Source organism: Ochotona princeps, chromosome 2 (assembly GCF_030435755.1).
Source record: "Ochotona princeps isolate mOchPri1 chromosome 2, mOchPri1.hap1, whole genome shotgun sequence".
NCBI lineage: Eukaryota > Metazoa > Chordata > Mammalia > Lagomorpha > Ochotonidae > Ochotona > Ochotona princeps.
Window position 1 is genome coordinate 57,608,792 of NC_080833.1, and position 16,135 is coordinate 57,624,926.

The window sequence follows — 16,135 nt, forward strand, 5'->3', positions numbered from 1 at the left end:
TATGAAATACTTTGAAGTTGTCAGTAAAAGCCCACCTTGGTGACCCAGATGGAAAGAGTCGTAACCCACTTCAGTTCTTTTCACATGAGGTGTCAGTCTCCCAAGTCTCCTGCTAGAATATTTCTCCCAGACAGAAGAGATGCTTGACCTTGAAGACTGTTCAGTCTGCAGTTAGCTTCCCATACGCTCAACACTTAACAGGGGCACTTGCACAGTCTTAGAAATCGCAAGACTTCAAGGGGAAATTCTTTTTGCCTGTATTGAAGAAAATAAAACCTAGTATCCATTGCACAAAAGAATGACTCTGGGATAATGCTTCAGTTGGAAAAGAGAATTCATCAGATGTGATTAGAGAAAATGTCTAGATATAAAATTAGCCTTATCAATATGTTTTGAACAGATAGCTGATGATGGCGGTTTAAAAAGAAGTGAGAAAGTGTCTTGTGCCTGTGCCACTGTGTGCTTTTGAGTGTGTGTGTGCGCCTGTGTGTGTGCGCGCGCGACCACTCTCGCAGGCGGGCGCGCACACTTTCGCGAGGAGGACAGCCAAGAAACAGATAAGGGCAAGTTGGGAAACCCTTTTCCCTTTCCTGTGCACTCTCATAGTTACAACCCTGGACCCAAAATGTGAAATGGACGTGGGAGCAGGCTCAAGAGTCCTTGCCATCACTGAGCTGAAGCGACTGGACCTGCAAGCAGAGACTTTCTCCCATAGTAGTCAACAACCTGCAGCAGGCAAAGCAGGCGGAGGTAGAACCCCGAGGAGGCATGTCTGGCTGCCTGTTTGCTGAGATAGCAGGAGCAGCAGCCTGCTGAGCCCCAAGCGCAGTGTCACCAAATCGGTGTGGGTGCTGGGGCAAGCAGGCAGTCGCACAGGCAAAGAGTCGCTTCTGCTTAACTGCCTGCTCAACAGAAACGCCGCGCCGCCCACTACCCGGAGCTGGTCGGCTAACGAGGGCAATCTGAAACCTCGCGCTTGCCGGGTTTGGGTTCAGTGTAGCGTGCCACCTAGCCTCACGGTACCGTGGGCGACGGGAGGAAACCAGAGAGCTCGTCCTGTGGTTCCGTTCTCAAATTGCAGCCTGTGGTGACGGAGCAGGGAACAGGCTGGCATTTTCATTCTCTGACAGCCAGGGATTTTTTTGTTGTTGTTCTTGCAATAATTTGGAGGAACCCGGGTAGAGGCCAGGGGAACAGGCGAGGATCTAAAGAAGCAGCCGAAGGCAGTGAATACGGTCACCTGCTCTTATCATTGGGAATTCTCCTTGACATTTTTCACACTTTCAAGCAGCTGCAGCTGGTGTCGTCGGAAAAGGGGGTGGGAAAAAGCGAGAGGGGGCGGGGAGAGCGGGGAGGAAAGAGCCCCGAGCTGTGCCTTCCAGCCTGCCAATCCTGGCACCTGTGCGCCAAGCCTCTGCACCGAGGAAGACCCCACTCCTGGAGAACCCCGTGCTGGAAGCCACGGACACCCGGCTCCCAGGCGGCGGCATTTTGGCGTTGGGAGCTGCAGCTGTCCATTCGGACCACCGCAGTCGACTGCAGCTGCGGGAGCCTGCAGCCCCTTCGAGCTGCCCACTGAGCGCCGGACCGCGGGGATCCTTGCCCGGCAGAGGCGCAGCCGTGGACACAGCGTGGTTCAGAGTTGGGTGCCTGGTTCACCTCGCCTGCTTATCCCTTCTCCGCCCAGGATTTATTGTCTGTGAAGCCTTCTAGGGGTGGGGAAGGAGCTGCGCCTCCGCCGCCGCTGCTGCGGTTGCTAGCGCGGCGCGCAGGGCAGGCGGAGGCTGGAGAGTGGACGCGCTCCTGCCTCCCCCGCCGGCGCTTCGGGCTTCCCCTCGGCGCTTCCCGCGGGAACCTCTCCAAGCGTCCACCTGAAGGGCACCGAAATCATGGTCTAAGGCGGCATCTGCCTGGAGTCCCCTCTCTCTTCCTCTTCTCCCACTCCCTTCTCCTCCTCCGAGGACCCTCGCCTCCACTCCACTGCGGACCACCGAGCACTTTAAGGAATAATCCCTGGCAGCTGCACCGTTCGCACGCTTTCGAACCTCATGGGCAGTTTCTCCCGCCGGCGATGTGAGTAGGGCACTCTAGCTTGGCTTCTAAAGAGGTTGGGGGGTGGGGGGTGGGCCTCCCTGGAGGTGTGGGACCTCAGTGGTCAGCCGGTGGCAGTATGGGGGCGGAAGGGTGTAAGGCTTGAGCACTTGCTTCGAGCTAGCAAGGTGGCCTTCAGAAGCGGCAGCGATGTGGTAGGTTGCAGGGCTTTGAGAAATTGGGTGCTAACTGGGCGGGTGCATGGGAACCATAGTGGCCAGGGCTAGTGAGAGACCCTAAAGGATTCCATGCTGAGCTGAGAGAGAGAGAGAGAGAGAATGTTGGGATCTGGTGCTGGGACCTGCTAAGGTTTGGCTGGCTAAGCTCTTGTCTTCATTATGTTGGATATGTTGGGTATCTCCAGTTAGCTTTTTCCCTGAGGTGACAGATGAAGCGCATGTTTGATTGCCCCCCCCCCCAACCCGCCACACACACACACTTGTGGCAGGTTGCACTTGTCCCTTTATTGTGGAAGGTTTTGCATGCCTGTCTTAAATCTTGTGCATTTGGAAAATGCAATTAGGAGATTTTTATGTCATTGGGGCTTAGGGGGAAGGGTGGGTGGGGTATGTGGGGATGAAGGAGAAGAAGGACCAAGACAGACTGAAGGACAGAAAGAAGTGGGGTAGTAATGGGGTTAACGCTTTTCACGGGAATCAGGGAGAACGATGGCCCCCTCCCCTAAGCTACAAAACTCCTACCCCTGCATCTCCTTTGTGTTGCACGAAGCTGGTGAACCTGCACTATTCCCCATCCAGATGGGCTCCCTTAAACATCTTGCATTCTCGTTTTTAAGGTATTTAGTATGCAGGACTTGGTTTGGATCCTATGTGGAAAGAGGGAGAGAAGTACCTTAGCATTAGGTGATCCTGGCACCCTGGCTCCCTGGCAGTGAAATTGGCCACTGGAGGTCTGCAGTTCTACTGTTTGCAGAGTCAAGAACAGCAGTGGCGAGTAGGGGGGTGCAAGGATTGCCTTTAAAGACAGTGTGGGCTTCCCAATTGCAGAGATGGCTGCAAAATTACTTCATTACACTACTTCCCAGCCATCGGGGCTGAAATAAAGGATCCGCCTCCACCCTCTCCTCCCATTTCTTTCTTTCTCTGCCTCCTCCCCACCAAAGCACAAAGCAAGCAAATTGGGGGGCGGGGGCGGGGGGTGGTGGAAAGAAGCTGGAGGCGGAGAAAGGAAGGGGTCACTTTCACAACTCCCAGGAATCAGCTTCAGATAGGAACCATCTGCGACTCCCACATTCCTTGCAAAGTTCTCCTTGCAAAAGCAGCAAGGGGGCTGGGCTGGGATGCTTGACACACAGGGGTCTTCCACCTGCTCTTTTCAATTACTTTCCCAGTACTCTTTCAACATACTGAATCGCCTTACAGGGGTAATTGGGTCAGCAGGTAGATGCCCATACCTGTATATGTTAAAATTTAGGTCTCGTAATGGATAGAAAGCAATTCTGTGAGCAAAATTTCTAAGCACAATAGAGCTTTTACAGCGTGGGCGAGAAGAGTGCATGCCAGCGAAAGCGGGACACGTGATCCCTCCAACGGGAGACATACAGTGTTAGGAACTCGGTTTTCTTTGTTCCAGGCTGAGCCTATGAGATGCTTGGCATCCTGATGCTTAAATCATTTCATAAAAAGGGATTAAACAAACAAATAAACAACAGCCAGTCAAGTTGGCCAGAGGTGAGAATAAAAGGGGAGAGATCCTGGGTATACAAATGAGCTTTGAAAATCTTGGAATTTTTTTTTTTTTAACTGCCTAGTCTCTGTGTAAGCTCTCTCTTCAGGCAGTCCATATTTGCGAATAACCCAAGATCAGTGAGAAAGTTCTTTAGTCCCTGCACACTTGGCTTCTCCAGTGGCTGAGAACCTGCTGTGATTTGAAACACAATCATCCACCCCCACCCCCAACCCCCCCAGTTCAAGTGTCACACCTCTTTACTGGGCTTCATTAATCTGATTTCCTGACACTAGGGAAACACCAAGATTTTTTTCCCCCCCAGAAGTCAGTATAACACTCAGGTCTCTCCTTCTGGGAAACCACTGATTCCATCAGGAAAAGATAAAGAAAAGTAGGGGAGAAAAAAATGATTTTATTTTTTCCTAGAAGACTTAAGACAAAAGCATTGTGGAGGTGTGCTTGACAATGTCTGCCTTTGAACGCCTGTTGTGTCTTAAGGCCTGTGGAATGTCCTGAGGTCAGAACATTTGTTAATTTAGTGTTGTTACGGCTTGCTGTCTACCCAACTTTAATTTTAGAGTGACCTGACTTAGAGATTTCATTTTTCATTCAGTGTTTTATAAGCCATCTTAATAGGCTGAAGTTTTTAAACTGGAGACCATTTTTGTCCTGTGCTGCATTGCACCATGCTAACATGTGTGGTATGGGAAGAACATCAATTTCCATATCATATTATGAGATCTTGTGAATTTTTAAAACATTTGACTGTCCAAGAAAAGATGCGCACTTAACCATGGCAACCGTTACGTTATCCATCACTCGAGCCTGCACATATGCAGCCTCAGAATTAGAAACAACTCCCAAAGAAAACAAATCTGGTCCAATTACAGTAAGCATGTTTTACTCAGAATTTTAGCATAGCTTTAGGCTGACATTAACATTTTCTTAGTAAGATTTCATTCCACTTCCTTTCACAAGCTTTTAATTTTTGTAATCCCCCTGTAAAATATAAAACACAGGATTAAAATATCTTTGTATATTTGCACTTTTGCTTTTGATTTTTAAAAATGAGAAATGTACAAATTAGTATGAATTTCTTATCAGGTATTAACATATTGTCTAACTAGTGTTAATTTTGGGGATATTTCTCAGATCTTTCTTCAACACACAGTATGGGGTACTATTTGATGTAAAATCCTAGTCTGCTTAGCTATGACTGTAAGCACAAACTTTCTAAAACAACTGAAAACTTTATAAAGGATTGCATTTTAATAGATGTATCAGAATAATATCTACTGATATGATAATCTCATATTCTGAATGATTGTGTTCTCATGATAAAAATTGACTACACATTCCATATTATAATCACATTCTATAGTCAATAGAGTGCATAACTATTGACAAATTACCATTTGAATTATTTAGAGATTCTCAGCACAATTTCCTTGTTAACATAATTTATTTTATAATTTTTCTAACTCCTTGATTTTATATGCCAATTGTTTAGCCTGGCGATTGTAATAACCATCAGCAAAATATATCATTTGGAGTACTGTATTGTTCTAATAGCAGTGACAGGTTGATAAAGTATTATCCACATTGTTTTGCTAAATAGTCAGACATGTGAACTTGTAAGATAACTTTGAGGAACTATAAATTCAAGTTTGTATGTGACAAGCCAAATGACCAATAAGTAATGCCTATCTCCAAAAATAGATACCCATACATTGATGAGGATTCTGGGATCTTCTGGGTATCCTGAAGTGTTTACTTTCAATCTGTCATCCAGAGACCACATTAGTCTTCAGTGGAAGGTTTTCAATATTTCAGAAATGATAATATTAAAATAGTTCTTTATACTAGAGTGGTGCAGTGGTGGTCTAGGAAAGCAGAAAGGGATTCAGAGATGGGCTCTACATATGTTTTGAAATGATGAATTATGAATATTTAGTTAAAATCTGAAATTTGAAAAAGTAATGTAAGTCAGTAATCTGGGGAAGACAGTGATCACAAATCAATAAAACTTTTCCTATGAAGTTTTAAAAATATTTCCTCTGAATCAGAATTGAACTCTTGGAAATATTCATGACTATAGGAAATTGTTCTGAAATACTCAAAGAGTAAGAAAATCATAGATAGTTTAAAATATAATACAAGATAAAATAATCCATACTCTTTAATATAACATAGAGGTAGATATAATTGCTAAGGTATAACCTTCATGTACTTCAAATAGTACAGTGAAGATCTACATGAAAGGCAGCTTGGACATTTTGGTAGAGAAAAGCATAATTTTTGGTGGGCATACAAATGAGCTTTAAAAATAGTAATGATGTTTGTGTGTATTTGTGTTGTGAATAATAATCACATAGTACCTCTTAAAAATGTCATTTAAATATTCAGATATATTTTTAACTTTAAATTGAGTGGATATCCTCAGAAATTGGTCATTCGTTTTACAATGCTTGAGTTGTACTCAAAATATCATCTTCCTTGCTTTAAAGTAAACATAATATGCACTAGTATCACCATTTTAATAATTACTCAAAAACTTGAAGTTTACATACAATACGTGATATATCCATGCCGCATGTTTACAAAGTAGTGTATCAGTACTTAAAATCAGACTTGGCTCCTGTGTCTTTTTCTCCATATCTTAAACATCTTCTATGTATCAAAACTGGAGCTTATTAAATAGTGGAAATCTGTGCTTTATGTAGTTCTTTACTACATAAAATATATGAAAAAGTATATTTTAAGAAGTAAAATGTTGAGCCAGCTTTCCAGGAGTGAACAAATATTTGGCAATAAAGCTATGTTTTTTAATCATCAGTTATTATTGATATATAAATGCTATTACTTATTTTCCTAGCATAATTAATTGATAACAGACTACTTAATAATGTATTAGAATCTGTCATATAAAAGTAGATTAAGTTTTCAATAAAGAAAGTTTTGAATCGATAGCTGTCAGGTTTACTTTCAAACATGACATAATTGCTAAATAAACTTGAGAAGTGTCACATATACTATTTAAATTATTAATTACAATAGAAAAATATAATTTGTCCTTCAAAGGTATATAAAAATCATTAAATAAATTGAATAACCCAAGTGATTTCCTGTATACAATCATATCCATATTATACATACTCTGATAAACTTAAGATCTCTACATAAAGTATTATTTTACTTTAATATACATTGCCAGCAATAAAATATTGAAATCTGTATTAGCATTGACATGATGTGTTGAAGTATTTTAACAATGAACTAGATGTTTACATTGTTTTAAAAAATTCATTTTCCTTCAGTTAAACCAAGGTATTTTTAATTTGGATGAAGTCCAATAATGAAAGCAACATATTTAATTCTAGGGGATGGTACAACTATGCCCAAGAAAGCAGCACACCAATTGTGTGTCTGAATTAAATTTTCTGGTAGTCAAGAGATAAAGTTCTAAAAAAAAAAGGAAAGCTACTGCTTTAACTATAGATATAATGTGGCAGACCTGAACAAACATACTGAAGTATAAGTACTGTCATTATCATTACAGGAATTTTTCATTAGAACAACAAGATGACCCTGTGGAAAGGAGAGCTAACAGAGAATACCAAGCATATAGTTGGGAAATGCTACTTTACTTTATTCACCCAGAAAAGGAAATACAGAAATTTTGTATTATAAGGCGTGATAACCATACTTCAGTATAGTGGCACAATATTTTACAGAAGCTTAGCTGCAGTGTTAAGTTTTTGAAAACAGAAGGAAAATCAAGTAAAAACCTTATTGAAACAGTCTATAAGTGTTATGAACACATTTTTGCACCAAAATAAAAAATGAAGAATGGACATGGGAGCTAAAATATACTGGTTGAATTTAAAGAATTTTATGACATAGACGGTATAACCAAAATAACCAAAAGCATTCATAATTAGAGTAATTGACTTGTAACTAGTTTAGGTGTTCTGCATTTCAGACACTCTTCATTGTATTCCTTATAACTAGCAGGTACCCTACCAAATCATGTTGGATGCAGGCATATATACCTTGTATCACCTGTGCTGAACACTGGTAACATATTGATCATTACTGTCCGGTGATATTCTGAGTCAGTGTAATTCAAGATAGAAAAAGTAACTTTCCTCTTTCAAGTGTGATTAATTTCTTAAGACAATTATAAAAGCTAATGTAATTAAATGAAATACCTAGTTAGACTTTGAGTGTTAAGTATTAGTGTTGTCCTTAGGGTAATACCATATTGGTGAATGCTGAGCACATTGCACGCATATACCCATACAAGTTTTCAATGGTTCGCAGTTGCAGCACACACACACACACACACACACACACACACACGTAATTTTACTGTTTTACAAGTTTCTAATAATTCAGAGCTAGATATAACTTTATAGAGCCTTGTTTTATGAATCAGAAAAACAAGGCCCAGCTAAATTTGCTTTCTTGTTCAAGGTCACACAGCTGTTGGTGGAAAAAGCAATAAAATAAACAGATCTTTTAGCTTCTAATTTCTGACAGTAAACCCTCACTCTTGGAACTGCTGGAGTCCTTTATGTTTAATCAATGGAGAGGGAAGAATGCAACCATAATGTGATACATACAAGTAATATCACCACCGATATGACACCATCAAAGATATATATATATATATTTTCATTTGATTGTTGGCCTTAATTTTGTCTCATGTTTCTATTTGGCTTAAGTTCTCTGGACAACTGCTTTAGCTTTCCACTTTGATTTGACTTTTAGGCAGTGTATTATGCTATAAGTTTATCATCTTTTAGGTATTCTAATTTTATAAAGATGCCTTTATTTGAAAAAAATTTAGAATTAACTTACTAATACTGAGGCATTCTGTATTGTTAAATTTTTCTTAGTATATATTAAAATTTTTCCTCAGATTATTACTATCTTTAAGGATAGTTTCAGGAAAATAAATACTGAATGGAGAAATGTTCATTTTAAGTGAGTGAATTCTCTAAATTTGCTGATTTAATTAAGAGATAATCAATGAGTTTTCTTACCAAAAGCAATGAAGATTTAGTGTTAGATGTCTATAAAACATTGTCTTAAATGTTGACTAGGAAAGTATTCTAATCAGGAATAACATAAAACGACACAATTGGAGTTTATCCAACAGATTAATTTCTGTGACTATTTTCAGATTGCAATTATGTTTTAAAGTGTCCTTAGAAACAATAAGTTCCCCCCACTTGCAAATAGTTTATATATTTATTTTATGACATAGTTTTCAATTTGACAAGTTTACATTACTTCTCATTTAATGTATTTTAAACATTTTATTTACTTTTTATTTATTATTATAATTTTCCAAGATAAAGTTGTATGGGTATAGGGCTTCCTCCCTCCTCTTCCTCTCTTCCTGCTAACATCTTAAATTTAGATTTTCCCCTTCCTAAAAGTGTGAAGAAATAGTATGTGTGAATCCATATGCTGGGAATGGTATAGCAGAATCACAAACTCTGGTGGGGAATTAAACAACAAAAAATTTGTTTTCTCACATTTTTTTAAAATAAGCGATTGCTCATTCTAATCATTTTGAGTTTGACATGCAAAAATAAATCAAGCTATTTAGTGGAAATACTTTTAGTATTACATTTTCAGTCCATATTATCTAGAACATTTAGTTATTGGGAAATTTAAGGAAAGAACTTTTAAAATATATCTATAAAATATATTAGCAATACTTAGAACACAGTTTTGAAATTACTATTTAAATATCTTTAAATATATGCTTAATCATAAAGTATGATATTTACAAATGTCTGGATCACACAAGATATATGAGTGTAATCTCATTCAATAACCTTCTTAAAAAGGCAAATTAAAACTTAGTACAGAAGTAATGTTTAAAATTAAAGAGACATCATAATGACTAAATTAGCTCTTCACATATCAGCCCATTAGCCATGCTTTTCACTTGTGGAATGGTTCTTACTCATGCCAGCTTTCAGCATGCTGTTCTGAAACTTGTGGGTGTGTTGGAACAGAACATATCTCTGCATCTGTGAATATAATCCCACACACCATTTAACATGACAAAGTCTGAATGTCCTAAAACTAGATATTAGCAGTAAGACAAGATGTCAGCCTCTACCAGTTCAGAGCTTGAAATGATTTCCATAATAAATCCTATTTCATTGTTCTAAATATTTGATTTCATTTAATGAGATGTTATTTAGACATGTAAGATCGGGAGAAAGGGTGGTTTCTGTGCGTTGGTTACCTGACTTTTTCTACCACACCTATCTGAAGTTTTCTCCTTCTATTTCTCCAAACTGAAACAGAATAGACACATAAATGGAACATAAACAAAGAGGGATAGGGGTAAAAAAAAGATAATTATTTTTGTACTATATTACAAGGAGAAAATACAAGAAATGCTGCACATGCTAAAATTCATGAAGTACACATGATTTATAAAGCATTAACATAGATTAGCAAAACCATATCCTAAGTTGGGAGATATGTACTTATTTGTGGAAATAGAAAATATTGGAAAAACTAGGAAAAAAATAGAAAATACATTTACCTTAAAGTCAAATGTGTGAGTGGGTATAGAGTGCAGCAAAGATGTTTAGATCTGCTTTTTTTTTTTAGTGTATGCAGGTACATTAAAATGTTGTGAAAGAATTCATGGATTGCCAACAAGTTTTATAACAAAATAATCTTTTTATTCTAATTTTTCCTCAAATGTTTTGAAGTGTCAGGGTATATATAGCAAACTCTTAGTTACATAAATTGTATACATCCCACCCTAAATATGTTCCCTAACCTTTTGCAAAGGCCCTTGCTTTCTCTATCATTAAGGTGTTATGTCTTCACCACTGTTTATTAGTCACTTCCAATTCAGCACCCAAAGAAATGGTGCCGTGATGTCTGAAAATTAAATAATATGTCAACATATTAGTATAATTTCTGTTTCCATAACCGAATATCAGATAGTGGATAATTTATATAATATTAGAGATTAATTCACTAATAGTAATGGGATCTGGGAGGTCAAAGGTGAGGGGCAGCATTTGGTAACTGCCTCCTTCTATGGGAACTTGGCAGAGTATTAAAGCACCATGTGATAAGCAGGGGAATATCTAAGAGGCAGAACTAAGCTGGCAGTTAGTCTCATATTTGGAACAACCATTGCCTATGTGTGACATAATCAACTTTCCAAAGTGCAACCTGGTCCTGGTTGAATTATCTAGTGGGATTAAGCTTCAGCATATGTTTTGGTGGGCACTTTCAGTTATAACTGTTTGCTTCCTGTCCTAGAATATGGTTTTTACTCCTTTTGCTTCTGCATGTGATGAAAACAAGTACACATCTGTTTCTTGTGTGTGAAGTTATCCATAATTTGTAGACTTTCCCAACCCCTCTTGTAGAATTTCTATCTATGATCATGTGGAAGAAATAGATGGAAATGCAGAAAATAAGAAATTTATACTTGCCTTCTGGGAATATTTAAAATCATCTTGACTTAAATGTCTTTGGTAGCTTTAATATTTTTGAACTTTTTTGGTATGCAGATTTCACTGGGAGTGGGATAGTCTGATGAGCATACGTTGTGAAAAATAATTGATTTTCTCATATTTACATTGAAAATGAAGGGAGCAAAAAGCTCCAGGATAGTAGATTTTTTTACTGCTTCCTCTGGATGTTGATGAACTTAGAAATTTTTACACTTAATATGAATAAAGACCACTGTTGATTTTTTACAGAGAGCTTGACTGAATAAAAGAATATGAATACAATTCAATGACAATTCAACACTCCCTGATTGCATTGTTTCTGTATATGTGTTCGGGTTTCTAATTTATGTGATCACTTAAAGATCATGCTGAGTTTGTTTTCTCAGGAGGCTTCTATATATGGGTCATGCATTCCTGGTTTTATTGTTAAAATAATTGTTTAAGTTATTGAAACAACTGCCACCAAAACCATGTATACCATACCTTGTACAGGAAAATATGCCTGTTGTATAAATGAGTTGCTAAAAGGATGTATGGTTTCATTTATGCTACTGAATGCCTGTAAGTGGTGTATAGCGTTATACAAAGTTAGTGTGGTTTCTGTCAATTTCTTCTCTTTGCTTTCTGAGAACTTCAGAGGATCTGGCTCCTTGGTCTTTAAAATAAGACCTGACCATGTTACAAACTTGTGGCCAATGCAATTGGAACTAAAACTGAAGCTGTCTCTACTGAATTGAAATATGTATAACAGTGTGCACTGGTTATCCGCCCCCTAATGTAGAATCATGTGCTGTGATAAACCTTCTACCACCGCACTCCCAGAAGCTAACCTAAAAGAAGATCCCTCCGCACATAGGCATTCCACATGCAATATGAGCCAGAAATGACGTCACATGTGTTGAATTTTTAGGACTTGTTTGTTACTGGAGAATAACTCAAATATTTTTTTTCCTTTTGCAAATTTCAAGAATAAAATAAAATTCTAAAGAAAATGGAATCCTGGCATCCAGTTAATGATATCACAGCTATAGAAATGAGCATACCATTAATTTAGTTCTTAATATAAGTTATAGTTTATCTTAAAAGTTATGCAAATTAATAAATGTATTATTTAACATATAGAGTCGATCATTTGAAGTAATTTGATTTTCTCATATAAGTTTGTGCCTAAGCATATTACAATGCCAGGACTACTCTTTAGCAGCTCCTTTGATTTACAGAAAAATCAGAGCAGTATGGGTGATGCATATTTTCTGGTTTTCATATTGCATGGAAAATTTTTAGTAAATTTTTGATAAAAATCTACAAAGTACACAAGAGCCCACTACTTCTCAATCTGTTAATTCATTTTACTAAAGTTCATTCATTCGTTCAAAATATTTATTGGGTTTTTCTCCATACAAGGTTCCATTGTAGGCACTGTAGATTGTAACTGTGGTCCTTGTATTCATACAACTTACAGTCTAACGAGATCCAGAACTTAAATAGTCATTCTAGGGATAAACAATTTTAAATGATTCTAGAATAAATGAATCAATGAAGAGTATTAAAGCGCCTGGCACAATAGCCTAGCGACTGAAGTCCTCACCTTGAATGCACCAGTGTATCATTTGGGTCCCAGGTCTAATTCTGGCAGCCCCACTTCCCATCCAGCTCCCTGATTGTGGCCTGGGGAAGAAATCGAGGAAAGCCCAAAATGTTGGGACCCTGCAGCAGCATGGGAAACCTGGAAAAATCCCCAGGCTCCTGGCTTCATACTGGCTTAGCTTCAGCCACTGTGGCTGCTTGGGGAAGTGAACCATCAAATGCAAGATTTTCCTCTCTGTCTTTCCTCCTCTCTGTATGAATGCCTTTTCAATGAATAAATCTTAAAAAAGGAAGAAAGAGGTTATTTAAAGTGAATATAAACAAGAACCATAGCAGAAGTAATTCTGATTAATTTTTTTTTCAGTTTTTCTATGATCAGCATAGTCATTTTCACTAACCAATTGAAATACATTCTGAGACATGTATTTCCAGGAACTTTTGTCATTTTACAGACGTCAAAGAATATGCTTACACAAACTAATATTGCTATGCCATCACTAGGCAACATAGTCATATATGAGTAAACCCTGAAATGATAGAAGTTAGTGAAGGAGAAGGCAAACAGTTCAAAGCAAAGCAGGTGTTCACATGCATAAACTCCTAGGTAAGAAAAGGGTACTGTATTGGAAAACAGACTGATTGAAAAGATATCTATGTAGCTAGATATCAGTTGGCATGGGAAGATAATCATGATAAGGGCAAGACATCTAAGGGTTTAATGAGCAAGTTAAGGATTTAAGATTTCCATCCTACCATCGAAGTCATCAAGCATTTTTAAACAGGAGCGTAGTGTGAACTGATAGATATTTTTAAATGAAATCTTGTACTATGGTGTTAAATGTGTTAGATAAAGGCCACAGTGGGAAAAAGGATTCATAAATTAGAGGAATGCTTTTAGTAGATAAGGCAATGATTAAGGTATCTTGACCTAACATTTCCAAATTGGGAATGAAAAGAGGTGGATGAAACAGAGATATGTTTTCTGGGATTATTAGATCCATTGTTGAGTCTATAATGTAGAAGGGAAAAGAAAAGTGTGATATAAGGCTTTATCTCACGATTTTGGCATGAAAAAATTGGATCCATAGAGGTACAATTTTTTGACTGGAAAATTGTAGGGAGGGAATTAATCTATTCAGGTGTATTTAGAACATTGTCACTATTATGAAAGAAATAGAAAAACTGCTTAATGCATTGAACAAGCATAATTCAGAAAAACAATTTGTAAAAATAAACAGTAACCCTCATATAAAGTTACTGTAAATGTTTTGAATACTTTTGTGAGGAAAATAAATAAAGTTTTATTTTTTAAGGAAAAACGGTTTTCCAATAAATGAAAATTGGAGATGCACTGAGTGTCTCAATTTATATTACTACCTTGGTTTTCTTTACATTACTCTTCGGTATAAAAATCAACTGTGATTAACACTCATCCCTTCTGAATAATAATTTCTTCCATCTTTTTCCCACTATGATTTACAGTTTGCAAAGAATACTTTACTGCTGGTCCTTTTACTCTTGGTTTCCTGAAGTAAGCAGGGCAACTTCTGCTCACACATCACATATAGCACATTTGGATCCATTCGAATTTCACTAGCCAAAACAAGTCGGATCAGCAAAGGAGCAAATGATATACTATCCACACTGGCATAACAACTCATCAATGCCTTTTGGAGCGCTTGGTCTTTCAAAATCTTTAATACTGCTTCGCATTTATACTCCCACTCTTAGTCGCCCTACTTTAACGATATGCTCTAAGTGCTCTGGTACTAAAGGTAACAGTAGTTGGGGATCCCAGCTGCTGTGTTACTAAATCTCTTTCTTAGCCTTTGTATCTCAGCCAGCATTCAACCTGTTTAATGCAGTTGTCTTGAAAAAGAAATCTTTGATATTCTTCTCTTCTGGCTGAGTTGAACTTTATTTTATTATTTTTTTTAAATCAATTTACCTTTGCTCTGCTTTGTTTCCCTGGAACACAGGGTATTTAGGAAAAAAGTGTTTATCTTGAAATTTAAAATAATGGATTTTAAATGAATGAAAATAATGAAATTGTGCAATTCATGAAATTTATGAAAATTTAATGAAAGTTAAATTAATAAATTCAGTTTTATCTGTGGAAAGAGAATCCCTTATGTTTTCAACCATTGAAGGTTGTGATTAAGTAAACATATTTTCCTTTCAAAATCTACATGATGTTTTGAATCTTTTAAAGTTTAAAATAAACAACTTGGGACCTATGAGATACGCATCAACTCATAAAGCTCCTTAAGTGTCCCAAACCATATTTAATGACTTCATTAATCATATCAGCACATTTTTTTGTTTTGCTAGTCGATGAAATCATTAAACTTGAGAGTATGTCTAAAAACAGAGAATCTTCAGGATTGAATTAAATCACTCATATTTCTCTTTCCTCAGATGTTCTAAGTTGAATTCTTACTTTGTAAAGTAACGTGAAAGCCACTAGATCAGTGGTTTTTCATACTTGTGGTTTTGTCAAGTGAAATATTACAAAGAACTCCAATGCATGACTCAAAGATGAGATTAGACTTCTGTGTTTAAAATGACTACGTTTTGTGTGCAAGAATTATCATGTCAAACTATAATTATTTTGTGACTTCTCGGTTCCTATTTTTGCAGAAAATAACTTCGCCTCCACTTGAGAAATCATATAGAAACGTAGGCATGATTTTTTTTTCTTTTCAGCTACTTGAGCTGAAAATATTTGTCTTATGGTGAAACTAGGGTTTTATTGCCTAAGTTCTCATTCGTTTTTTCAAGTGACAAATAGTGATATTATCCATGCAAAGACTGTTAGAGAAGCTGGCTGTCTCACAATAATTATCACAGTTTATACAAGACCTCTTTAAGAAAAGAGGGAGATTGGGTACTGCCAGTTTTGCCTCTTAATGAATATCTTCTGTGCCTGGCTAAATAAGCAAAATGGTAGTGAAAGCCTAACTTCAAAAGACTCACTCATGTTGATGAATAGAGATCATTTGGATGGGTTTGGCTTTTGAACTTTTCACAGCTTGGGACAGCTTATTTTCCTCATTAATTATCCTATTAAAATTGCCCTTTTTCTGAAAGTGGATTCCAGGCTGATCAGCAAAACTATAGCACTACAGAAAAAGGTGGACAAAATTATTATTTTCTCATAATTTCATTTATTGGCCGTTTCGTGAGGCAAAAGTATCTGAGGATCTTTTAGGGATCTTCTATTTGAGAGGACATCAATTTTTTTTTACTCCCATTTT

The 16,135-nt window shown here is 37.5% G+C and overlaps 1 protein-coding gene across 1 annotated transcript in view; it reads left to right on the plus strand.

The window, feature by feature from the left end:
- The first annotated feature begins 1,430 nt into the window (after positions 1–1,430).
- Positions 1,431–16,135, plus strand: part of LRRC7 (leucine rich repeat containing 7) — a 470,136-nt gene continuing 455,431 nt past the window's right edge. The window contains exon 1 of the mRNA XM_036494635.2: positions 1,431–2,073. Within this exon, the coding sequence (XP_036350528.2) occupies positions 2,072–2,073 (2 nt within the window). The 5' untranslated portion in view covers positions 1,431–2,071. The remainder of the gene's footprint in view (positions 2,074–16,135) is intronic.